The sequence below is a fragment of the Diospyros lotus genome, chromosome 3 (assembly GCF_014633365.1).
Source record: "Diospyros lotus cultivar Yz01 chromosome 3, ASM1463336v1, whole genome shotgun sequence".
Classification (NCBI taxonomy): Eukaryota; Viridiplantae; Streptophyta; class Magnoliopsida; order Ericales; family Ebenaceae; genus Diospyros; species Diospyros lotus.
In genome coordinates this window covers 39,318,587-39,333,655 of record NC_068340.1, presented here as the reverse complement: position 1 = coordinate 39,333,655, position 15,069 = coordinate 39,318,587, and the positions used below count along the sequence as shown (strand labels likewise).

General features: G+C 34.3%; 2 protein-coding genes across 2 annotated transcripts; one reads left to right on the top strand and one right to left on the bottom strand.

The window, feature by feature from the left end:
• Positions 1 to 181: 181 nt before the first annotated feature.
• Positions 182 to 7,372, top strand: LOC127798262 (binding partner of ACD11 1-like). The gene is made up of 5 exons (XM_052331713.1): positions 182 to 295; positions 3,448 to 3,551; positions 3,825 to 3,900; positions 6,291 to 6,374; positions 6,456 to 7,372. Exons 1-5 carry the CDS (start codon positions 290 to 292, stop codon positions 6,954 to 6,956), a joined length of 771 nt encoding a protein of 256 aa, XP_052187673.1. The 5' UTR covers positions 182 to 289; the 3' UTR covers positions 6,957 to 7,372.
• Positions 7,373 to 7,653: 281 nt separating this feature from the next.
• Positions 7,654 to 14,192, bottom strand: LOC127798425 (uncharacterized). Its single transcript, XM_052331982.1, has 9 exons — positions 13,984 to 14,192; positions 13,697 to 13,793; positions 11,041 to 11,280; positions 10,830 to 10,888; positions 9,396 to 9,455; positions 9,230 to 9,299; positions 8,801 to 8,870; positions 8,166 to 8,192; positions 7,654 to 7,857 (listed from the first exon to the last, which is right to left on the bottom strand). The coding sequence occupies exons 3-9, from the start codon at positions 11,257 to 11,259 to the stop codon at positions 7,808 to 7,810; spliced, it is 555 nt and encodes a 184-aa protein (XP_052187942.1). The 5' UTR covers positions 11,260 to 11,280; positions 13,697 to 13,793; positions 13,984 to 14,192; the 3' UTR covers positions 7,654 to 7,807.
• Between the last annotated feature and the right edge of the window lie 877 nt (positions 14,193 to 15,069).

Sequence of the window (15,069 nt, the reverse complement as noted above, 5' to 3'; positions counted from 1 at the left end):
TAAATGCATCATTTAACTTTTCGATATATAAGTTAAATATCAAAGTCTTGTGCTCTTACAGAGTCCAAGAAGATAAAATTTAAATATAATTAGGATGTATTTATTATTTATTAATAAAAGTATTTAAATGTAAAAAAATAAAATATATGTATATATATTAAAAGAAGAAGAAGACAAGTTTAAGAACAACCGTTAGACAAGGTCTCTTCCCCTAAGGTTGAAATTCTCTCCATTCGCTTCGAAGCTACAACTTTCGTTCTCTGGATTGGTCTACCGGCGAGCATTTCCGATGTCGGTTAGTACGTTCAGATTCGATCTACTTCCGCTTCTTTGTTTCCAATTCTCTCCTTCTTCTTGTTCTTGTTTGTGTTCTTTGACTGCAAAATCGAAACATATGAATATATATATATATATATATAGCGGAAGAATGAAACATATGCACATGTATTTATTTGTCGAAAGAGCATTTAGTTTGATTATGTTTTGTTACTACTGGATTTTGCTGCACAAAGGAGCAAATCTTTCTTGGAATTGCGCCTATGTTGTGATTCTCGCTTTTGGATAAGATCTACTTGATTCGCGCTCTTACCCTAAGATTCCTAACATATATATATATATATATTTTATCTTAGTTAGTATAGTATCATCAACTGCTAGCTTGTGTTAACCTAGATCTCACCCTTATCTATGATCACTCAATCACTCAAACACACCAAGCGATCTCTCTCTAATCCGCAACGAATTGAAAACAGAAACCAATCAAAAAAACTAATCAAGAACAGCAAACAAACACACAAGTTTATCCTGGTTTGGTCTCAATGATGACCTACATCCAGATTGGCTTTGCCCTTGCTTTCTCCACTATCTTGCATACCAATACACGATTACATGTGCCACATAACCCAACTCTCACCTAGCCCATAAACCTGAAAGCTATATAGGGTTGTAAACAAGAAATATATACACTCCTTCTCACTGCACATATTCGCCCAAGACAGATTGTAAAATCACAACTGAAAGCACACACCAAAGCCTACCTCTCGGCCCCTATTTATAAGCTATAGGGGGCGAGAGAAACCCTCTGACCGACTGCCCAAAATGGCAGTTACAACAACCTCGGTCAGTCCTAAAAAATGGCAACAAAACCCTTTCTAGAAGAACAGATCCAGAAATTACAACATGACATTTCCCTCACATTACAAGCCCTAATCTAGTACAAATGTATCCTAACAGCTTGTTTATGCGTTCTACTCGTTCCTGTGTTGTAGCTGTTTCATATTGGTTCTGAAAAGGAAAGGAAATTCTGGTTGTAGTTCTTTGTTTTTATGCATCTTAGATTTAATTAATTTTACCCCTCTTGCTATCAGTGTTCGTTACTGGCCATCCATCTATATTCCATCTTGATTAGGGATTCTTGTCTAACTGGCACAAACGTATCCAAGGCACAACATGTTTGTGCTTTCTTTCGTGCTTGGGTTCTAATATGTTTTTAGGAATTCATTTCTGAATCATGTGGGGATTATAAGAACAGTTTCTACGGACATGGGGTTGTGACCAATTTGAGCCGTCCGCCATTAAAAAAAAAAATATTGTATTAGGTAGGCGTACTCATTCTGTATGATTGGTAACCATGCCAAAGACATCATCAAACTATTGGAAAAAAATAAGTAAATAAACAAATAAAGAAATCTAACACAGTGTTCATATCAAGTATCTATGTTGATCTAGTGCCAGTCTTAATAATAGTTATTGCTGACTCTTCCTTCCAAGATTAGGCACTGAATAAAAATTCATCCTTGTTAGGTCTATATGTGGTCAATTGTCACAGTAGCGCATATTGCCCTGCACACCCTAGTATTTTTATTATTATTCTGCTGCTTTCCCAACGGGATATCAGATAACAATGTTATCTATTGGTATTGGCTATTATGTAATGGAAAATTGGGTTTCTGTTCCCTCCAGAGGGATAAGGTTATAAAAGGATACATTTTACGTCTTTATTACCTGTACAAAGCCTTTACATAGCTATAACACATGTTACACCTGCTGTGTTGTCCATTACGGCTTACAAGCAATTATCTGTAAAAGCAATATGAAAAAAACAGATTACTGGGAAGTCTCTTAACGGGGGGAAAAAGAGTGTAGACATGTTCTTTAGCAACCCTTGAGCCGGTAAAGGTTTCCAATGCAATTTTTCCAGAAAATCTGAATTACATTTTCACATATGTTACCATTTGAAGAAGCTATGGTTTGCTAAGTGTACTTAACAATGGAAAACAGATGACAACTTGGGAAGTCTTTGTGAATGGAGAAACTATCAGCAGCTATTAAATAGGGTGTGCCCCAAATTAGGAGACTTGATCTGATGACCCATTTTCCTTTATGAATACTAAACAACAAGAGATCTTCAGTTAGTTATGATGTGAGTTTTTTTTCGGCAATTAACAGTTTGACATGACTTCACCAAAAGGGCTTCCCCAAATTGGACACCTTGCTTTTAATAATATTACAGATGGATGATAGATAAGTTGAAATAAAAATATGGGTTCGTGGAGGTGTAAAATGTATATTATTTTGTATTTGTGAATTCAATTAATTTTGGATTTCGCTAAAGCCAGCAAGATTGCAAATTGCCAGCCTATTCATGGGGCTTTGCAAGCTTTTGGCTTGTTTTACCCTCTTTCAAGCAGTAAAACTTTTTACCATCTTTGCCTGTGCTAGTGCCTTCCTAACAAATGAAAAGCAGTAATCTCCATGAGGGCCACTTTGAGTGTTGCATGGTTTTCTTCCTCTTCTTTGTGCTGTATTCGTGTCTCCGTGTGAGACTGAGTATAGTAAAGGCCCTCTATCTTCCTGGAGTCTATGTTGAGATTGCTTGACCTGCCATACCATCAACTTGCATACACTATGAGGAAAAGAATAATGTTCATAAGCCATCAATTCAGTTCAACTCATTTGCAACTTTCATGCAAATAGGGTTTCTGGAAGGGTTTTCCTCCATGTTTGACTTAAATTACAGGTTATCCATATAATTGGGCCACTTCAGAAGTGAAGGTGTTCCATATTTCAGCATACCTTTTAAGATTGGTATTTAGTTTTTTCAGAATTTCTATAACAATAGAGAGTTCTTGCTTCTAGGAAAACACAATTCAATGTCATGTTGATATCTTAAGGATGGGAGAAATCTTAATCATGTTGTATATTTGTATTGGTTCACTGTGAACCGTATTTCATCTATCATTTGGTTTCATAGGCTGTTTTACCATGGTTTGGTCTTTGGATTAATGCATTTATTGAACATGAACATAAGCATGAAGAATAATATGCAGATTATGGTGACTTATAACTTCAAAAATTAAGTATAAATTACTTTCTGCAACAACACACATCATTAAAGTAATTGATACCTATTGTCTGTGCTCCTGCTTTTATTTGTTATCATTGCAGGTAAGAACTGTGAAAGTTGGCAATCTCTCCTTAGGCGCGACTGAGCAGGATATAAAGGAATTCTTTTCCTTTTCTGGTGAAATCGAACATGTGGAAATGAATAGGTTAGCCTGTTAAATATTCTTTTTTCCTTCCTTGTGAGTTTTCTTTCATTTTGTTTTTTTGAATTTGTAAGAAACAACTGACCATCTGGATTTATTAGGCAATAGTTTTTACACATGGCAATCATCAATTTGTCTCTTCCAGTAGTCCTCTCTCTTTTCTCTTCCTTCTTTCTTCTTGGCAGCATGGTTGAATAATATTGAATCCTGTGGATAATAAGGTTCTATTACAGTTCTATGGCAAGTAACTTTTTTATCATATATTATTTCTTGCAGTGAGAATGAGCGGTGTCAGACTGCATATGTTATCTTCAAGGATCCACAGGGTGCAGAGACTGCAGTTCTTCTTACGGTACATATACCTTTAGAGTTATCTTCTTCTTCCTTTTTGTAAGTTAGTTGATTCTTATAAGGAAATTAGTTGGAAAATGTTTACTTTTGTACAAAGATCAGGGATACTTCCGTAGATGACTCCACGATCAAAATTCCTGTCAGTACTTTCACATTGTTTTCTATAGCCTATCCTTAAAAAGATGGTGAATCTTTAAGAAGGTTTCCACATTACAGCATTATCTTTGGGCATTCAGTTCCTTCTCAAATTTAATTACTTTCTTCCTTAAAGCACAAGATCTTCCACCAAGTTGTAATCACTGTATTAGGATACTTTATTTTAGGACATAAATTTTAAAATTTTATATAATATTTTTATTTTTTGGGAATCTTTTGTACCCATATATGAGATTTTTGTTGTAGTAATCCTTTCAACTTGGCTGATTTTCAAGTCAAGCATGGAACAGGTCATGCAATTCTCTGGCTGTTTTGAAGGGAACTATTTTTTCCCCCTTTTTCCATGGTCTTGTTTTCGTCAACTTGTGAGTTTATGTTCAAGAAAAGATATAATTAGAAATGAAGTTATTAATAATAAGATCTGAGTGTCTCTTACTAAACATAATAAAATGCATGAGACATAAGATGGTTTGGCCATGTGAGAAGAAAGACCAATAGAGGCTTATATAAGGAGAGTGGATGGAATGGAATAAGTATCTAGAGAAAGACTAAGAAAAACTTAGTAGGAGACACTTAAATGTGATGTGAGTTATAAGGGTGTTACAAAAGATAAGATTGCATATAGAAATGAGTCAAATGACTGACAAGTTAAATTCATGTAGCCAACGCAAATAGTGGGATAAAAATTTGATATGTTGTCATATTTTATATTGTTTTATTTTCAAATGTTTTATATAGTGGGACAAGTTAAATTCATGTAGCCAATGTTTTCTATTGAGTTTCCAGTCCAACTAAAATCAATATAATTCTATTTATATCAATATCAAATAAATAGTAAAAATATGAATTTTAAAATTGATTTATAATAATGAATACAATATTAAAATATCAACAATATTAGTATTATAAAATTTCTAAAATTGCAGGAAAAAATTCATAATTATTATCATTAGTGTTATAATGTTTGCAATACCATCAGTATTGTATTGGTAATATTGATCTTATCAATCTAATGATGCACTACTTTAATAAACTATAATATTAATATTAAATTATTATTGTTAAAATATCAGTTTCTATATTTAACAGTTAAATGTTTTTTTTTTTAATTTCTCGTGAGAAAAAAGGTGGATATGAAATGAAAACAAGAGATAGAAAACTAGAAATTATTTTTTGCAACTAAAGAGTTTTGTTTGGGACAGTGTGGACTTGCTTCATTTATACAGCGTTGCCCCTTAAAGGCATTACTCTGTTTATAAATTAGTTAAGGCTTGTTTGAAAGAGTGTATAAAATTAAAACTCTTCACAAAAAAAAATTCCAAACTAAAACTCTCCCAAAACTACTTCCCAACTAAAGCTCCTCCCACCGTGTCATAGGACACACAACCCAGGAAGTAAAGGAAAAGCTGCTGGCTGAGTCAGCAGTCCCAGAGAACTGTTAGCCAGTCAAGTGGCTCTCCCCTAGGTTCTCCCACTTCATTGTGTGACATGACCTGTGACATCAGAGAAGAGTTTTAGTTTGGATTTTTATTTTGTGAAGAATCTTAATTTTGTAAAGAACTCCTGTTTGAAATCTGTTGTTTTTTGAATTTTGTCTATGTTTTTAAAATTTGAAAAACAAAAATGCTATTTGACTGGGTGTTTTTGTTTTCAAATAATTGAAACATATTTTCACTTTTTTTCCCCTTAAAAAATGAAGATACCAAACTGGTTTGTTCTTTGTGTTGAAATAGTTTTCTCAAGTCTGTGGTTGCAAATTTGAGTCCTGCAGAGAGCACAAATGTTCTCTCTCTCTCTCTCTCGCCTGTGTCGCTAGAGCCCTAGTCTGGGGGATCTGATGACAACTAACAAAGGCATCATCGTTAAAGGCTCCAATAACAGCATCCTTCTTCTTATCTCTCTGTTCTGAATGACAAACATCGTTGAAAAAGGTTATTGATTTATACCCCACTGTCACTGCTTTTTATGTATATCAATCTAGAATTTATTTGAGCCATTCACATTTGATAAGATATCAACTCAACTGTTCAGATTTTGGGGCCAATAAGTTTCCTGCAATCACTCTTGTGTTTAGATTCAGTATTGTTGCAATGGATGGAAGAAAGTTTTAACATGCTGGTCATCATTGTCTTGGTGTATTTTAACTAGTTGTCGCTTAGTTGTGATTTTGCATGAACTTATGTTTATTATGCATTTTGAAGTTCTTACCATAGATGATATAATGATGTCGTTTAGGGAGCAACAATAGTTGATCAGTCTGTTTCCATAACTCTTGCGCCGGAGTACAAGTTGCCGCCTTCTGCTTCAGCAACACCAACTGTATGATCTTGTCCATTTTTCTCTAATTTTACATGCTAGGCGCATAACCTTTTGCATGACCAAAATTTTCAATTTGTCTAGGCGGCAGAGAGCACAAATACTGGCGCTATCGGGTCTTCTGTCCAAAAGGCTGAAGACGTTGTCACTGGCATGCTGGCCAAAGGCTTCGTTTTGGGCAAAGATGCACTTGGCAAAGCTAAGGCTTTTGATGAGAAGCATCGGTTTACTTCCACTGCTTCAGCCAAAGTTGCCTCTCTGGACCAGAAGGTTGGTCTTAGCGAGAAGATCACCATGGGCACCACCATGGTGAATGACAAAATGAAGGAAATGGACCAGAAGTTCCAAGTTTCTGAAAAGACCAAGTCTGCTTTCTCAGCTGCCGAGCAGACGGTCAGTACTGCCGGATCTACCGTCATGAAGAACCGGTATGTCTTGACCGGGGCTTCATGGGTCACCGGCGCTTTCAGTAGGGTCACCAAGGCTGCAGGCGACGTGGGGAAAAAGACTATGGAAAAAGTGGCGCAGGAAGAACAAGGAAGAAATAGTGCAGGGGGTCATACTCCGGTCCATGAGTCGTCCTGATCCCCAAGGGCTGCTGCAAGTGAGCAACCTCAGGCCCCGCCATCCCTGCAACGAACTTGATGTTTGATCCTTTGATTTGCTGAATCTCGTGTAGAATTGTGTGGTATTCCTGCTAGCACTACTATGGATCTTTAGACCATTAGGTATGGATAGAATGATGCATGGTTTGCGTTGGAAGCTATACGTAGGAGTAAAACTTTCTTTATTTTGATAGCAGATATTAAATTATCGAAAGTTTATACGATAATAACATATCGGTCTTCATCTCATTATGTAAAAATAATAGGCTACATAAAGTCGCTTCTTTTTCCTGTTACTTTGGATCTTCAAACCATTAGGTACAAGTAGAACAAACAATGCCTGGTTTGCATAATGTATTGTTGGAATCTATATATAGCGTGAAACTTTGTTTGTAAGCTGTTATCTCATTATGTGAAGATTAGTTACATAAATTTCATTTTACCATACGTAGGTAAGTTTTATCTTCTGTAACACCCTTTAATTCATATCGTACCTAATTAAAAAGATGTCCATAAGTTTTTGCCAGGCTGAGAGAGAGAAAAAGCCAACCACTGGGCTACAAATAAACACGAAGATTCAAGTCGCAACGTTGCCAATTGTCTCTCAATAACAAAGGAAAATTCCATGATAAAAGGAGTTGATTGTAGACGAAACCTCATCATAATCACCAATCATGAAGCAGCAAAATAAAATCACATTCATCCAAATGCAGTTTGCCTATCAAGTGAGTATATTTTTGTAACACTTCCAGCCTTAAATTATCCTATGAGCCTCTACATGTAATGCCCTCAACAGTAGGATAAACTGTCAGCCTCAATGGTGCAGAGTTGCTATAAAAGCTTGAGCCCTCCTGTGACATCGTCAACCATGTCAGCAGGTCCTGCAAATGCATGAACATATAGAATTAGTCCAATGAGTCTATCACGATCCCCATACGCCAATCCTACATTAATAGCCTACTCGGGAGGTCTTGAGTATATTAGCCAAGGTAGAAAAATATAAATGAATATGGAAGGATACTAACGCCATGGAGAAACTTATTTGTAATGACAATCTAGTAAATTTATCACGCAATGAGTTTTCCATACAAAAAAAAAAAAAAAGGTTCATGCTGACTTGGGTTCTAATGGTAATTGGCAAATAATAATAAGAATTGGGTTCACAAAGTCTGAATAGATATGAACTTACCAAGGATGGCCATTACTGTCCTCGAATCTGAAAGAATAAAAAAGGATAAGAAACACAGCTAGGCAAAATGTTGATTAGATAATAGGCAGAAAAGAACAAGTAGTTGCAGGTAACATCAATTGAATAAGATTAGATACAAAAATAGTATGATACTTAAGCACACAGTCAACACAAGATTGAAGAAAATATTTCTTGTTGCTTGCTTGATTGCTCCCACAAAAACTCATTTATTAGCCTTCTTACAGCAGATAGAAAAACACAACCTAATTATTCTGGAGTTTATTCGTGCAATAGTAGGACTCTTTCTGTAAATGGCAGTAGCTTCCACCCACAATCTTAGATACCCAACTATGTGCTTCAACTTTCCACCCCCACTCTGAAACCAATGACCCAATCAAGGTTTCATCTATCAACCGGGTGCCTATATTCTAAAGCAGAAATAAGCCAGCTATAGTTCTTAGAATTGTATTCGAGCAACAGCTTCAAGTGAGTCCAGGAATCCACAATTCTCTTGGCTACATCTGGATTCAGTAAAGCCTAATTAACTTTTTATCCACCAAGGACACAAACAGTTACGCACCAATCAACATACAAATAAGAGAAGTTAAAATGAAGTGAATTAGTTAGCAACTCACTTGGAGCAATTTGCGTCCTTCCTGCATCAATTGTGACGTGTGTAGGCAGGTTTAGTGATTTTGCTCTTTCCTACCAAAGCAAAGGACATGTCAAAAGGATAAGCAGAAGAAAAAATAACGCACAGGCAAAGAAACTGTGATAAAAGAGGGGAAAAAGCTCAAGAGTGTAGCTAAAGGCAACCTACTGATGTAATTAATAATTTTAACTGACATACTCCAATCCCATATGCTAATGTAATTTCTAGTGTTTATATATAGGCAAATATTGAAATGCAATTTATCAAGTACTTCTATGTAAACAATCAATAAGAAGTATTTGTTCATATAAGAAACCTGTTACTTGGCATTGACATTATATAACCAAGAAAAGAGATTTCAGAAACATGGATTAGTCAGTAATGCCATCACAAAGAGCTAAATCATACTAACTTGTAGAACAAGCAAATCTTCCTCACTTTCAATTTTCACAACAACTTTAACCTGTCCACACATCTCCCACCTGCATACCAACAAAAGTGGGATAATGAGTTGACAACAGATACACATGTAAACATACCTTAAACCAAAATAAATCCTGCTTTAACTTGGAAAGTACCGGTTCAAGGCTTTTGGTGCCCGATGAAGGAGCTTCTTATATAGACCCAAAGTTGCATGACTAAACAAGAAGAGAAGTTGGTCAATAACAGATCAGAACAGAGCATAAAATAAGCCAGAGAGAAATGCAAATACAGAAGATAAACCAGAGATCAGCAGGCCTTCTACAACTGCAATTAGTACTTGGCCAAGCACATAACCAACCCCAATGGGAACCAAATACAGCAAAACATACCAGAGTTCAATAGGCTATCTGCGGGTTCCAATTAGTAAATGGTCAAAGCATGATTGTGAAGCACAAAAACGCGTTGTATGCTATTCAAAGCTTTCTTATGCTTTATTTATCAAATAGACTACAACCTTCAACAGCTTCAAATTAAACTCCAGTTGAAAAGGTCTTTGGCATTTACAAATGGAACAAACAGGTGTGATGCACATTTAAATAACAGCCAAAGAAGATCTAGCTCTTATACATCCTAAACGTCTGTATTCTCGACAAGCCTTGGATTTTTCAACAACAAAATATTAAGTGCCTATTTGGCTAGAGTCTCTTCATCTACTATTTCTCTAGAACTAAAAATAATGAAAGTATGCAATCACCATTATTTTCTCATATAGTTTTATTATGAGAATGATTTTCTAAACAAAGAAAAATAACATTTCCTTTATTCCAACCCTTTGAGGTAGCTCAGTTGGCCTGCTGCACACGCTAGGGAGCTTGGGATACCATGAGGTCACGGGTTCGATTCTGCCTCCGTGCGGAGTACATCAACTATGTTTGTCCAAAAGGCCAGGCCCTGGGCTTTGGGCCGCAACTAACCTGTCCGTTCACCCAGGGTGAGGAGCAAGTGGACTCTGGGTTTATAGAGAGGGTGAAATGCTCAAGGCCAAAGGCTGATTGTGGCAGGGACCATCGATTTCCCATGTTAAAAAAAAAAAAAAATTCCTTTATTCCCACAATTAGGATGTTTTGAGATGAATTTCCCAAACATTTTCAGAAACCAATCTAGCAAAGGCATCCTCCCAAGCCATTTTACTATTAGAACAAAAAATTAAAAAAACAGTTTTTGGAACTATAACCAAATAAGACCCAAGCCTTTGACTATGTTTTTATTCATTCTAGTTTTCAGAGTGAAATAAGGACATGGTACATAATAATGTGGTCTTGGCCAAATTTTAAGAATTTTCAGCTGTATTAAGTCTATTAGCAGGCAACCTCACCCATTCACTGCCTCTTCTCTATTGCTGATGAACTTGTGAAAGCATCCAACCACAGGGATCATATTCTTTTCTTATTATTCTAGCATCAAAACCAACTATCAACATTAAGGCGGCTAGTCTAAAAATACTACATATAAGTAAAACAATAGATCAGCTAGTTTTTATTAGGCCCAAGGCAAAGGCATGGCATTATTGATATTGGACAAGCCCCCACCTGCATTGGGCAGCAATCTTTCCTTTCCCCATCTTTAAATCATTCCTCACAACCAAAACCTGAATCAAATAAGAAGAAAAGACAAATTCTAGTCAATTCTCCTACCTCAAAAAGAATTGAAAGCAAGAGGACAGGAGAGGAAAGACACATCAAACCATTGTGTGTGCATGTGTATACATAACAAGGTGAGGGGAAGAAAAACAGGTGAAACCATTTTGAAGTCTTCAAGAATGTCAGCCAGTCCTTCAACCTCAAGGGGTCCTTTGGGCTGATTCTTCTTGTTTTTCTTGTTTCCATCTGGACCTAAAGTCTCTTTAGCAGCTTGGGTCGAAAGAAATATTCGAGCAGGATGCTTTGAACTGAATAGGTATCCCAAAGCAAAACAGCCTGCCCCTACTAGAAGGGCACTGAGCCATGTCAGATCCATCATATACAAATGCAAACAAACTCCCTGCAAGATTATTAAGTCATGGACAGATAACATCACAAATGGAAAAAAAAAAAAAAACTCTTACAGACCAATCAAAAACCCACCTCAAGTGGGCATAATTTAGATAGTCACATTGTTAAATATGCCAGTAAATATTATTGGAAGAGCAATGAAATGAAAAGTTAGCTATACTCCAAGGAGAAAGACAAACTTAAAAAGGCTCCTGGGTGACAGTAAAACCCAACTAGCTGACAAGAACTCCAATTTGATAAGAATGAAAAACCTAGAGAACCTTCAATCAACATGAAGAAATTAGAATATTTTTTTTCTTTTCAAACATTCTGTTTAAGCATTATTGATGACATTATTTCAACAAAATTAATGAAAAAAAAAGCCATTGTAACTCATATTTATTAATTTTTCCCAACATCCTTACTACATTGTCTTTATGCAAACTGTGTTACCTAGAAAACTAAGGGCACGTTCAGTTGTAGAAAACATTTTTTAATTTTTCAACTCTAATTTTCTATTGAATGCTTGAATCTCCAATTAGAAAACAGAAAACTCAAATTTCTAATTTCCCAACTTTATACTATGAATTGGAAAACATCAAAAAGATGTTTTCTAAATTTCCTGAAAATGAATGCTATTACTATTTGGAACACAAAATGTTAAGCATTTTTAGTTATAAAATTGGAGTTGAAAACAGAAAAATGTTTTCCAAATCTTAATGAGCCCTAAATGTTTCAATATGTGAGAGGAACGGTAACACAAAAAAAAAAAAAAAAAACAGTTATAAGCCACACCCACATTAAAATGTGGTATGATAGAGGTAGTTCCAATAAAATCTACTAGCTTCGCAAGGATTGGGGAAGGGTCATTTTCATATGTAGCCTTACACTTGTTTGGCACAGAGCCAGTTTTCATAACTCAAACATGAGAAAATAATAAAGAAGCAACCATACCATAGCTACAAAGACTCACCCTCAAATGTAGTTTATTTTTATTTGGATGTTAATTTTCTAGAAACACATTCGTTTACATGCAAGGTTGTTAAAAGCGGGATTTTAAGTGGGATCGAAAAAGTGTCCATAAAATCGGATCGTAAAATCGAATCGTAAAATCGTAAGATTTTAGAGATAATTAAAAATACCCTTCAATTTTTGTAAATATATGTTTATAATAACATAATTTTGTAGAAAATGAATTAATATCTTTTAATAACCTGATTATTCCTTATTATAGTTCAAAAAATGATACTTCCAAAATATAGCTCAAAAACTAACCAGTTGGTATAGGCAATTTAGAGGCAAAATATAGGTAATTTAGAGGTAAAATATAGCTTAAAATTCTTTAGAGGATTCTTTCAACGTCTTCCATTAGATTTATGTTGCATTTTTTTCTTGATTTAACATTGATTAAATCAAGTAAAATCCCGATTTGGGGTTTGGTGGTCCATTAATTAATTACTTGTTTGTCTTGATTTACTTATGCAATCAATGTTAAATCAAGTAAAAATTATAATTTAAATCAAGTAAATTGGAACTTATGCAATTAATGTTAGATGTTATGTGACATTGGAACTTATGCAATCAATGTTAAATCAAGTTCCAATTTAGAGGCAAAATATAAAAATTTATTGCATAAGTTCCAATGTCAGATGCTATGTGACATTGAGACGTTGGAAGCATCCTCTAAATTGCAACTTAAATCAATGAAAGTCTTTGAATCGTAAAATCGTTTAGGGATATTTGAAGCGTAAAATCGTAAAATCGTATATGTAAAATCGAGATTTTATAGGATTTTATCTCAAATTGGATTTTACATGGGATTTGAATCGATTAGGGGTCTTCGAATCGTAAAATCGTAAAATCGTACGCATAAAATCGGGATTTTAACAACAATGTTTACATGTTTCCAATCAAAACTCCACTCCCTGCAACTTTTAGTTTATGATATTAGATTATTCCCTATAAAATGTAAAATGAACAGAACAGTTTTAGGATGGCATTGAGTACCTAAATTCACTATTTTCAGATCTTCTATACCTCTTTGGAAACCCTAAGATATTACTACCAGATAATATTAATCATGATCCCCTTAATCCTGGTACATTTGTTTTACCCTCATAAGTAAATTACTTAACCTCCGCCCTCTTGTGATTTGTGTTTGCTCTCAGTACCTACTAATTTTAAGGAGAAAATGCATTCAGAGTACTCCAAAGTGTGAAGAAAATTAAAAATAAAATTAAAACCAAATATGCACGCAGAGAAAATCTTACATCAAGCAAGACCCAATAGTTAAGTGGGCAACTCAGCATTAACAATTGTAAAATATAAGTCAGTAATATGCTTTTACCCCCAATCCACCTGGCACATTGCGTAGACAAGCTCAACCTATCATTGATAACTTACATGTACCAATATATCATATTTACCGTTAATTTCAAGGCCTCGGCGCCCAATTTCTGTTTGGATGAAGAAGCAAAGAGGAATTCCCCGAGAGGTCGAGTTTTTGTTTCCTTTCCTAGTAATCTATACAAAGAAAAAGGAAACCATCAATCTCACAGTTTGGTGCATCAGTACTTTTTAGTTACAACTGTGTAAACAAGCAGAGAGCAAAAATTACTTGCAGAAAATATCCCCAGTAGCAGATCAAATCGATTCACCGGTTATCAAATTGAATCACTGATTTTCTTATATGAATAATAGGGTGAGGAAGTACCTGGAATCTGAGACTACAGACACTGCATTTCTAGAATCTGAACAACTCTCTGGACGAAGAAAGCTTGGGATTGGAATTTACAATTTCCGTTTCGATCTCTTCATCGAATTCAACTCAATCCAGCCTCCTCCTCCTCCTCCCTCTTCGATTGGACCAATCAAACAACAAAGCTGTTGCAGTGTGTGACAACAAAGCTGTTGCAGTGTGTGAACGGAGTCGGGGATGAAATGGAAATGGGCGCATATTATAGGGCTGCCCTGAAAATAAATAATAATAATAATAATAATGAAATGGACTACCGATGAAAATAATCCAATCATTTTTATTAATTTATAATTTTATTTAATATATAAATTTAATTTAGGAGGAGAATATAAATAACTTGACAGCTAAATGTTATATAATAATAATAATTTTAAAATTCACATGTATATAGTAAAAAGAAAAAAAATTATTATATTTAATTTATTTATTTTTTTACACGTTATATATATAAAAAAATTTATTTATATGTACATATGAATTTTATAAATATTATTATTATATAATATTTGACATGTCAAGTTAAAGTAAATATTCTTATAAATTAATTTTATATGTCAAATAAAATACGAAAATAATTGAATTATTTTGATGATTAGCTTAAATGAAATTGAATCAAGAATCAACATAAATAAATTCTTTATTTATTATTTTTCTTTTTTGAATTAGTAAAACATAGATGAAATAAAAAAAAATTATGTTTATGTGACAATATTAAAAACTTAGTAAAAGAAGTTAAAAAGGTTCTGCTGATGAATACTGCATTTCTTTTTTAGTATTTAAATATTTTTATTGATTATTAATTTTTTATTAATCAATAAAAATATTTAAATATTAAAAATATATATTGAATACAACAAAACCCAAATTTTAATTTGAGTTAGTCAAGCCCAAATTACAAAAGCAAGTCCATTTAGTTTTATTGCTACAATTAGTGAAAAAAACAAATCTATTTCGATCCCTATCTTTATGGATATGTTTATTAAATATTTTTCTTTAAACAGATCACCTATTTTTTTAAGATTGATATATCATTTTATTATA

Coding starts and splice junctions, on each gene's coding strand:
- LOC127798262 (XM_052331713.1), top strand. Junction 3,901..6,290: donor AGACTGCAGTTCTTCTTACG/GTACATATACCT, acceptor GATGTCGTTTAG/GGAGCAACAATAGTTGATCA. Junction 6,375..6,455: donor CTGCTTCAGCAACACCAACT/GTATGATCTTGT, acceptor CAATTTGTCTAG/GCGGCAGAGAGCACAAATAC.
- LOC127798425 (XM_052331982.1), bottom strand. CDS start 11,259: ATGATGGATCTGACATGGCTCAGTGCCCTTCTAGTAGGGGCAGGCTGT. Junction 8,193..8,800: donor AAGGACGCAAATTGCTCCAA/GTGAGTTGCTAA, acceptor TTATTCTTTCAG/ATTCGAGGACAGTAATGGCC. Junction 7,858..8,165: donor GACAGTAATGGCCATCCTTG/GTAAGTTCATAT, acceptor ATGCATTTGCAG/GACCTGCTGACATGGTTGAC.